Source organism: Pteropus vampyrus, unplaced genomic scaffold (assembly GCF_000151845.1).
Source record: "Pteropus vampyrus isolate Shadow unplaced genomic scaffold, Pvam_2.0 Scaffold79, whole genome shotgun sequence".
Classification (NCBI taxonomy): Eukaryota; Metazoa; Chordata; class Mammalia; order Chiroptera; family Pteropodidae; genus Pteropus; species Pteropus vampyrus.
This window is the reverse complement of record NW_011888860.1, coordinates 5,632,370-5,644,055: the sequence shown is the minus strand read 5'-3', so window position 1 is coordinate 5,644,055 and position 11,686 is coordinate 5,632,370. Positions and strand designations below refer to the sequence as shown.

Sequence of the window (11,686 nt, the reverse complement as noted above, 5' to 3'; positions counted from 1 at the left end):
CCTCTTTAAAATAAGACTTAGAATATCAGCTTTCTTCATTCAAGTTCTGGCAGCTGCCACTATTCATTCTATTCTTTGAGATTCTCTGCCAGAGTTCAGAGTGGATCCATTTTCCTTTGCATCTGCTCTTGTTTATTCCCACAGACAGTCATTTGGCTTTATTTTATGTTGTTTTTATTTTTATTATTTACTATATGTTCTCACTTTAAGGATTTTACTGAAAATATCTATAGGATTGTCTGCAGCACTAAGCACATTGCCTACCCATTTACTGTCCCCAAGTAGATAATCCCTACTCATTCTAAATACAAATATCAATATCCTCAGGAAATTTCTGAATTCTTGCCCCCCCTCCAAATGATTAGATCCCTTTGTAAATTTGTTTAATACCCTCTTCTTTTACATTAGAGACTCATCACAGTTTATAATTGCATATTCATGTCTTAACTTCTTCACCGATCATAATATCAATGGCCATATTTATTTTAATCAATCATTTATCTGTGTCCCTTTGCATAGGGCTTTCTATATATTAAGATGCTCAATAAATATGATATGGATTAATGAAGTGGAATAAATCAAATTCACAACCCACACCTTCATCTTACCTTCTACAGCTATTATCTACAACTGTATTCCATATCTGTCTTTTAACTTCCAGAATCATATACCCAGCCTGTACCCTAGGCATTTCTACCTGTATAAAACATCTCAATCTTTCCATATCTTTTTTTTTAATATGAAAGAAATGACAAACAAACAAAAATAAACCTCTTAAATTGATTTTATATCTTTCCCCTACCCACACCTATTTTTCCTCTTTACCTCAGTTCAGAGGAAAACCTAGAACTGTATTTTGATAACTCGGATGTATCCCTTAACATCTAACCAATTAAGTGGTGTCCATTTTCCTACCTATATATTATAGGATATGCCCTTGCCAGCTCTTATTATTTTGAGTCTCTTTACTTCTTACTACCTCTAATCTAGTCCCCCTTTAATCTATGCTCTATGTTAATTCTGGGGTTATCTTTCTAAAAGAGGAATCTGATCATTTAATTTTTCAGCTCTTTAATGACTAGTTGAAGGCACTTCTTTAAGCAGATCAGCTAATATGGTCCAAGTATATAGCTTTCTCATCTATTTATTTACATAATGAATAATAAGGAAAAATTTTTGTTGTTATTTATTGTGCACTTAATACCATGTGCCCGAGAATATCTCCATTTTAGAAATGAGCAAATATAGGATTGGCCAAGTAAAATTACTTGCTGAGGACCACATAGCTAATAAGTGGTGGACTCAGTATTGAACACAGATCTAAGATCCATGCTCACAATCTTCCTGTAGCCATTACATACATCCTCAATATCTGTGCCTCTGCAAATCTCCAGGACATTAGATATGCTGATCCCTCTTGCTAAAGTCCCCTTGCCTTTCTTTCCTAAATGATGAACTCCTACTTATTTCTTAAGATCTATATGATGTTACTTAATTTTGACGTTTTCTAAACAAATCCAATTGCTGAAATGTTTCCACAATACCGGGTACAAATTATTTTATGCAATCTCATAAAATTATACATTTATTCGTAAATAAATCTGTTCCTAGCAGCAGGTTACAATCTCTAAGAAGATAATAGTTTTGTCTTATTTATCATTTTCTTTGCCATTTCCTAGCGTGTTTAGCACATAATTTATTTGAATTAAATTTAAAAAAATAAATAACTTCAATCTGTTGTGGTGGTTTGCATTTCTTAGTCAGTGGTTTTATACTGCCCAAGCAAACCATTTCTCTGGAAATACATAAGATATTAAATTACTTAAAACACAGATATAGCAACATAATATCCTAACTAGCATGAAATGTGCCATTGTTTTGTGATTTACTCCATACAGTTCAATATCCTAACTAGCATGAAATGTGCCATTGTTTTGTGATTCACTCCATACACTTGAAAACATCACTGTTCAAGTGTTATCATTTATTTATTTGCATTTTTAACATCTTGCCTTGTTCCAAAAGCATTTCAGGCAGTTTACCAAAAGAATGCATGTACTTACATTATTATAAAATAACATATAAACAGAAGCAGGAAATCAGAATAAAGAAAAATAGACTGCAAATATATCCACCATTTGGGCTAGAACATTAACTATAGTTCATAGCTAGAGTAGCTAAGCTTCAAATTCTGAGCTTCGTGGCTATCACAGTGAACCATGGAGTAGCAGGAGGGTGGGGATGGGGTGGGGGAAATTGATTTTCTTTAATCAAAAAAATAGAAGTATAAATTTCCTCAGGAAAAAAAAAATTTCCTGCATGGAATACTCTTCTTAAAACAATATCATATGGGTTTTCTGTTAGGCAAAGCTGGGTACTGTTGCAGGTAGTAATATCAATATTTTCCCAATAAACGCAGTAATGAATTTCATATTGATGTTTCTTGTAGTCCCCTTCAATAAAAGCTGAAGGCATTACATTAACATACAACTCAGTGAAGGCAATTCTTCAAGGAGCTAAGCTAATATGGTCCAAGTATGTAGCTTTCTCATGGCCCAATTTAATCCAAGGAAAGACTTTAGAGTACTTAGAGAAGTGGATGGACTGTATAACCTTCAAACAATCTTCTGTAAGTATCACTTTTCTCAGTCAGGATGATTAGCGGATAGTTAGCAATAGCATTGTCTGATCAGGGAGCAAGTTGCTGTTTTACAAGTAATGGGCTTTCTAGTAGCCATGATGACTTAAAAAAAAAAAGCAACATGGTATGTAGAAAGAGAATAGATTTTCCATTTTGCAGACCTGGTGTTTTTCCCAAAGTCTGATATATTTAATGCTATGTTTATGAAAGTCCATTTTCTTATTCTAAGAGACAAATCTAAAATTCTTTCCAATTCTGAAACCATGTGTTTGTTATTTTGATTTATATGCCAGGCCACTTCATTAATAGGTGTCTGTATTTTAGCTAGTGTATGTGCTCAAGTTATTAACACATTATTTTACCTAAAATTCTAAGGAAGCCAAGATCGATTTGTTGCCATGATGAAAGACATTTCAACATCTGTAATCAAAAAATTTCCAGAATTTAATTTTATATATGTATTTACACACTCGAATAAAGTAATAAACTCAGAATATTATGAATTTTATAAAACATTTAAAAATAGAAAATTTAATTAATGTGGGTTATATTTTCTGTTAATTTTACTTCAGTAGCAGCATCAACAAATTTTATAACAGCTAATTAACTTTTCCCCCAGATAGTGTATGAAAATACACCATTAACTGATTTTTTTCATAAGCCACATTTCCCCTTTCCCACTTATATAAGTCTCAATCACCAGTAAAATAACTTCCACAGACATTGTTTACTTGAGTTTATTTTATGATTTCTCAGTCTTCTATATCTGCAGACAATGAAATTGAGAACTTTCAGGATAATTACAAAATAGAATTGTAGAATAAACTATTGAAATCTGTTAATAATCATAAATATTTTTGTATTCTATAAACACCTAATGTTTATGTATTTTACATACATATATTCATATATATGTATATATATTCAGAGTAATCAATCTAGTATCTTCCATTCATTTTTCATTAAGCAAACATTTTTAGAGACTGCTCTGTGCCAGGAGCTATGTTAGTTAGGAGTTTTGCGTTGCATAGTCTGTGCCTTCAAAGAGCTTACAATCAAGTAAATTTTAAAACAGAAGTGAAAAAATGTATATAACATTATAGCGATAAGCACTAGTGTGCTGTGGAAGCACATGAAAGGGGGACTAATTGCTGTAGCAAGTGGTGTTCAACAGATGTGATTCTGAGCTAAGTCAGTGTAAAATGTATCTGACTTAGAGGACCAATGTGGGTTGATTACCAGTTCCTAGCTTTATTGTGGTACTATTCACAGGTTAGAGAATACAGGAGGGTGTTCAGATTTACGATGAAAGTGAAAGTAACCTTAATTCATGTTTGGACATTTTATGTTTTAAAAACCTGTAGATGGAAAAGTCAGTGAAACATAGTGGGTAAGAATTCTGGTGAGAGAAATTATAGCAGTCATCCATAATTAGCCAAAGCCATAATGGTCACTTAATTTAAAAATAGCAGTGCCAATTTGTCTTTATTTCCCCCATTCTCCTTCATTTTGGTTTAGTTCTTCATATTTAACATTATTTTTTAACTTGTATTTTCAATCATATCTGACCTTATATTTGAAAAGTTATGAAGTGGCCTACCTAAGAGTCTTAAAGTAGAAATGAAAAAATTAGACTATGAGAAATTAGATAGTATGAACAATCAAAGCTCACCTAGTTCTCAAAAGAATCCAAACTTTATATAGGGACATGAGCATTCATGCAACAAAATTATCTCATAGCAGTGAGTACTGGTTTGAACAGTTAACACAACACTAGACTTCATTGGACGGTTTCTCAGTCTTCTATATCTGCAGACAATGAAATTGAGAACTTTCAGGATAATTACAAAATAGAATTGTAGAATAAACTATTGAAATCTGTTAATAATCATAAATATTTTTGTATTCTATAAACACCTAATGTTTATGTATTTTACATACATATATTCATATATATGTATATATATTCAGAGTAATCAATCTAGTACCTTCCATTCATTTTTCATTAAGCAAACATTTTTAGAGACTGCTCTGCTCTGTGCCAGGAACTATGTTAGTTAGGAGTTTTGCATTGCATAGTCTATGCCTTCAAAGAGCTTACAATCAAGTAAATTTTAAAACAGAAGGGAAAAAATGTATATAACATTATAGCGATAAGCACTAGTGTGCTGTGGAAGCACATGAAAGGGGGACTAATTGCTGTAGCAAGTGATGTTCAACAGATGTGATTCTGAGCTAAGTCAGTGTAAAATGTATCTGACTTAGAGGACCAATGTGGGTTGATTACCAGTTCCTAGCTTTATTGTGGTACTATTCACAGGTTAGAGAATACAGGAGGGTGTTCAGATTTACGTTGGCACTGAAAGTAACCTTAATTCATGTTTGGACATTTTATGTTTTAAAAACCTGTAGATGGAAAAGTCAGTGAAACATAGTGGGTAAGAATTCTGGTGAGAGAAATTATAGCAGTCATCCATAATTAGCCAAAGCCATAATGGTCACTTAATTTAAAAATAGCAGTGCCAATTTGTCTTTATTTCCCCCCATTCTCCTTCATTTTGGTTTAGTTCTTCATATTTAACATTATTTTTTAACTTGTATTTTCAACCATATCTGACCTTATACTTGAAAAGTTATGAAGTGGCCTACCTAAGAGTCTTAAAGTAGAAATGAAAAAATTAGACTATGAGAAATTAGATAGTATGAACAATCAAAGCTCACCTAGTTCTCAAAAGAATCTAAACTTTATATAGGGACATGAGCATTCATGCAACAAAATTATCTCATAGCAGTGAGTACTGGTTTGAACAGTTAACACAACACTAGACTTCATTGGACAGTTTCTCTTCCAGAGTCTGAGGATCTGAGTGTAAGCCAAGGATTACATCACATAACGTAATATCAGTCTAGAGTGGTCAAAAATCATGTGGTCCAAGTATTCTGCCTGCCAATGGTCTGGCTTGATTAGAGACTTGCATGATGTTCAGAAGACTTTATAACATAATATCCATCAACTTGGTTGTTTGTAACAGAAGTTAATAATGAATAGGGCAAGGTAATATCTTCTAGTAATGGCTTAAAGGATGAATATTCTTTAGTGCTATCACTGGCAGATCTAGGTCTTATAAAGAACATTAATAAAATATATTATGTGGACTTAATCTGTATATTCTGCTTTAGCAGATCTTAGAATTGTAAATCAGCTATGAATTCAACAGTATGTTTTATCTATATGTGTGTGTGTGTGTGTGTGTGTATATATGTATGTATGTATGTATGTGTGTGTATATACATATATATGCACTTGTATATATATGTATATATGTATATACATGTACATACTATATGTACATATATATATGTATATATATGTATATATATGTATATATATGTATATATATGTATATACATATATATGCACTTGTATATATATGTATATATGTATATACATGTACATACTATATGTACATATATATATGTATATATATGTATATATATGTATATACATATATATGCACTTGTATATATATGTATATATGTATATACATGTACATACTATATGTACGGGTAATATTATATTATATCTATAGTATTACCCATACATTTATGTAAAATTGAAAGGTATTTAAGTGCGGGGGGAGGGCAGGAAAGATGCTGGTAAGAGTTAGTATAGTTTCTATTAGTAGACTCCTCTTGAAACAAAAATCATTTACATTTTATGTTTCTTTGTCTAAATGTCTAAATCCTACATCATCATTCCTGACCCAACTTAAATCTCCCTCTTCCACAAAACATTCCTTGAGCTCTCCTCTACACAGTGTTTATGTCTTCCAAAGATATAAAGTACATTATCTATACATTTTATTTACCAATAATTGTTGTCTAGCTCATCATAGTTATAACTTTCACTTCTTTTCACTAACAGACTATGTTTTTCACTGTGGTTTGACTATGTATTAGTTCACAGTGATGAACTCTATCAGTTCATCAACTATGTTGATTCTCACAACATATAATTATTTCTCTTTTTTCAAACTAGAAGCTGAAGTAGAGAGAGATTAAGGAACATTCTCAAGGACCAAATTCTCTATAAATGTAATTTGATATCATTTCAAATGATGCTTAGATATAGTTGAAATAATATGAACACTATATGTTACAAACTTTATGGGTTAAAGAGTCTTTTTAGAAGATTGACCTAGTAATTTAAATTAAATTGGAATAATTTAGGAAAAAATACTTTAAGTTTCATACAGCTTCCTCAGAGAGAAAGTCACATAGCATGGTGTTTAAAGCAGAGGTTTAGAAGTCACACACATCTAAGTGTATATGATTTTTCATCCACTTAATAAACAAGATACCTGGTCATGTCACAAAAACTCTTTAGCTTCCATTTTTAATTTGTAACATAGGGTTAATAGAACTTACTTTCTATCCAGTAGTAAAGTTTGTCACAGATGACACCCAGGCTTACCATTCACCCTGCCATCTCCTAGTTGTTGACTATCATCTGATCAGTTGTATGCTTGCAGATTACCCTCCACTTGTAACATGGCAACTGCAAGTGTCACTTTGAAGAAAGGCTATTTTATAGCTTTTTATAAAGTTACAAGTGGTGATCCCTCATCTTTTTTCCTTTTATGCTCCAGCCAGGTCTGGAAGAAGGCCTCATCAATGAGGGAAAAAGAGAAGGAAAACCTGATGTCAGTGAAGGAAAGAAAACCTGGGCTTGTTTTCAGATCCTTCTGGGCTCTCAGAGACACTTTCAGACCTTATTTTACTTGAACATTTGTGAATTTTTATTTCAAAATAATTGATACTCAAAATTCCATTCTAGATCAATCGATTGGTCCTCTAAAACTGTTGATTTACATTATTTACTATATTGCATAATTCATTGCTGGCTTAATTGTGTTCACATTTTGATAACAAACAATACATTTATATTAGTATAGAAATGCAGATAAATAGTATTTCTATTTTCAGGTTTCATTAATCCGGCTACCTATTATGCCTTACCTCATGGAAAGCAGTATGCTAAATGCTAAGATTACAATGAACAAGACAGAAGTAGCATTAGCTTTCACTGAACTAAGTTTCTAATGAGAAAGAAAAATTTTAACCAAATAGTTACAACACAAAAGAAGGAATTTACAAAATTTGAAAAATGTCATGTGAGAATAAACTGGATGTTATGAAAGAATGTATATGAGGAAAAGGACCATGTTAGAGAGAGTGGTTAGCGAAGGCCTTTCTGAGGAAATGATATTTAACCAAGATCAAAATACGGCAGGGAATTAATCACATAAAATACAGGATGGAGAGAAGGCATTCCAAGCAGAGAAAGTAGCATGGCCACAGGCACCAAACAAGGAAATATTCTGAAAACCGAAGTTATTTTAATGGGACTGGTATGTAATGAGCACAAGAAAAAAAACCATGGTAAGAAGTGTTGAGTTTATTCTAAGTTCCATGAGATGGTGTTTAAGAGATTTAAGCAGAAGAGTGACATGATCCAATTTATGCCTTTAAAAAATTTTTGTGTCCATAGTATGTTTAATGGTTGGATGAGGTCAAGCTTAGCTGGCAGAGCAATCAGCAATATCTATTTGTCTGGTCAAGAGATAACAGTGACACCTAGACTAGAGTCTGTGAGAACTGAACTGGGGATTATAAAAAGAAACAGATTATGGATAAACTAGGCGAAAATCAAAAAGTTTGTATTTCATCTTCCTTCTGTGTTTTTAGTGTTTATGATACTGCCATCTGTATATGGTTATAATTTCCCACCATCTGAGTAAAGCTTTGCTGTTTGATTTTGACATGAAGGGGGAAATCCTGTTATTGAGTAAAAGAGTAAATTTCTTTATTCAGAATTTGAGATGATTCATTATAGGTAATCATTCCTCTTGTTGAAAGAGTTCTATATTTTACTTTTCATTCACTCATTCATTCAGCAGACTGTTGAGCTACTACAGTAGTCAAAGCTGCTGTACTAGTTATTAAAGTTGTATTTTTAATTGTTTTTCATGTGAGCAACAAAAAATGGCTCTCCAGAAAAATGGTACTATTGATCTTACTCTGGGGGTTTCTTCACCCTTATGGTTTTAAGACTTAATAAACTCTTTTTAGTTTTTTCCGTGAATTCCTTCTTTCTAATGGGTAATGATGTTTGCCAAGATACTTTTCTTCAGAATTTGAACTGGAGTTTGGAAACGTTAAGCAGCTGGCTCAACCCACATTCTGTTCATTCTTTTATTTTTCAATAGAAAAAAGAGAAAGCCTCTGTAATGATACAGAACAATGCCTATGCAGTGGCTGTTGCCAATTATGCCCCGAACCTTTCAAAAGACCCAGTTCTCTCCACCATCTCCAAGAGTGCAACCACGCCAGAACCCAACAAGAAGCCGGAAAACAAGCCAGCCGAAGCCAAAAAAACCTTCAACAGTGTTAGCAAAATTGACAGAATGTCTAGAATAGTTTTCCCAGTTTTGTTTGGTACATTTAATTTAGTTTACTGGGCTACGTATTTAAACAGGGAACCTGTATTAGGGGTCAGTCCTTGAATCTAGGCACAGATTAACTTTGGGATGTATAGCAACATTAAGCTTGGTTTGTTTTGCTATGTACAGTCTGACTAATAACTGCTAATTTGTGAACCAATGTGTACAGTATGTAAATAGCGATACAGCTTACCAGTACACCTCTAATGGAGACATGCATTTGCCAACTCGCGAAACTACAGGCAGAAAGAACTCTACACCCAAAACTTTTTAAGATTTACTCTAGGAACTGATTTAAGGTGGATTTCAGGTGACCTGATTTATTTCCTCTTCTAATAGCAGTGAAAACGTGGATCCTATACTACATTTCATGAACCCTTTTGATTCAGGTCTTACATAGGAGTATTTTCTACTGTTGCCTAACTATAATGTTAAGATAACATTGCCATTTCACGATAAATTCTTCTAAATAACAGAACCTCATGTCTGCAACATTATATCTGAGCACCCTTCTCGAGTGCTCAGAATCTCTCCTTGTATAATTAGAAGCTTAGCACACATCAGAAGAAAAACTAGAGATTTGACATCAGCTTTTAATTACTCTGCATAGTATCTATAGCTATGTACATATTACAGCATGACATGCTCAAATAATTACGAGTAACCTCTGACAGGGTGTTAATTATGCCTAGAATTTAATAACTATTGGAATATCATGGTCTCTACATTTTTAGTGTTAGTTTATTTGAAAATAATAATTGAAATTCTATAGATCGTTTTAATCATTGGATACTACCTTAAATTAAAAAAAGGTAAAATTAAATGTGTCTTACTCTTTCCAGGTATGTGTTGTACTGAAATTGATCAGCAAAATTTTTTTGGTGCTGGAGACTGGAAAAAGCATCCAGTTTGGCTGCTGTGGAACAACATTCATATTGGATTAGAAAAGTGTGCCAAAAACTCCCACCAATGAGAATTCATAGGTGTCACAGAATATAGATGAGCACTTACATGATTCTCTTCTTTCCTGTTTACTGTAAATTCTGCCTTAAGGCTTCTTTTCATCAGGACTCAGAAGCCACTAATTACAAAGGAAAGAGCAGTTAATTGGCACATTTTTCTGTCTTGAAAGCAGCACTTTCAGATAAGAATTAATGTAAATCTGTTTTTGTAAATTGCAACTTTAAATTTCGCTGACTCAAATTTACAACAGCTTTGTATACCAGAAGAGGTTTTGGTAAGAGTTGAAAATTTTTAAACTGAAACTTCAAAGCATCACCAACAGATTGTGAATTAATTTACATGCAGAAAAATAACACACACTCAATTAGCTAAATTACAACACATACAAACATGTAGCTTAAATCAGAAACCACAATTTTCAATTTTATAGAATTACTGATTATTAATGGGTAAAATTCATTTTTCTTTTAATATTTAAAAAATGCCCTTTATGCCCCTGAAATATGTTAATAGAAGTTAACAATTGTGTCTCATGTGTAGATTCAATGTTTTTGGAAAACTTAAAACCCTTTTGACTCACATATACATTAGCAGTTATTAGCTGACTTTTACTAATAGATACACTTTTACGATGGTGTTTTTGTAGAAAAATAAGTAGTCAAATAGTGTCATTTCTTGCAGTTTTGTATAGTATTTCAGTATAGTGCATAAATAAGTATGTTCATAAAATCAATAAAAGGAGTATCTTATTGAAATAAGCAAAATCACAACAGAAATTTCTATTTCTTTGCCTCATTTACATTTTTTCTTTTCTTTTCTTTTTCTTTTTTTGTTTTAGTGTGATTTTATTATGTGCTTTGCATGATTATATTATTACCAGGGTCACAAATGCATCTTATTGACAGATTTTGATGTGAAGACAGCCTTGAAATTAAAAATTCCCTCACAGAAGGTAATAAAATAAAATTGTTACATGAGCTAAAAAATGTATTTCTTTAATTCCCTTTCAATAACGACTTCTTTAACATCTAAATAGATTTAAAATGTGCACTTTACTTATACATTGAAATGGAAGATATCCTATTTTCTTACACATTTAAATATAGCACAGCTCTTCTGCGTAGTTTAGGGGAGTGTGCCATAGTCTGAGAATGTACACAATGCTTGAAGGCAAGCAATAAAAATGCTTTGTATGGTATGCATTAATAGACAATTTAAAAATATTGTTCTAAGTTCTGCATTGCCCCTTTAATGTCTGACTATAAATTATAAATTTATAAATATGTACATATGTAAAAATAGTTGTAAATATCAGTTTCTGTAGGACAAAAAAATGACTCACCCACATCTTTGACAAAGGGATGCAACTACATCAATGGCACCAGTTTTATTAAAGTTTATGGTAGATTGGCCAGAAGAGTTATCATTAATGTTATTCTTAGTTATAATTGAAACTCTTATTTAAACCTGATGACATCGTAATAGTTCATATTTTCTGATAATGTGGTTCAGGATTTTCTATTATTTCTTTTTGTTGAATTTTTCACACTTTTTAATCTTTTAAATTTCAATAAATCAA

General features: G+C 32.1%; 1 protein-coding gene across 3 annotated transcripts in view; it reads left to right on the top strand.

Moving 5' to 3' along the window:
- Positions 1 to 11,093, top strand: part of GABRA2 (gamma-aminobutyric acid type A receptor alpha2 subunit) — a 127,918-nt gene extending 116,825 nt beyond the window's left edge. For all 3 annotated transcript variants that reach the window (XM_023532235.1, XM_023532234.1, XM_023532236.1), the window contains exon 9: positions 8,911 to 11,093. In XM_023532235.1, coding sequence (XP_023388003.1) covers positions 8,911 to 9,095 — 185 coding nt within the window. In that variant the 3' untranslated portion in view covers positions 9,096 to 11,093. The remainder of the gene's footprint in view (positions 1 to 8,910) is intronic.
- Positions 11,094 to 11,686: the final 593 nt, after the last annotated feature.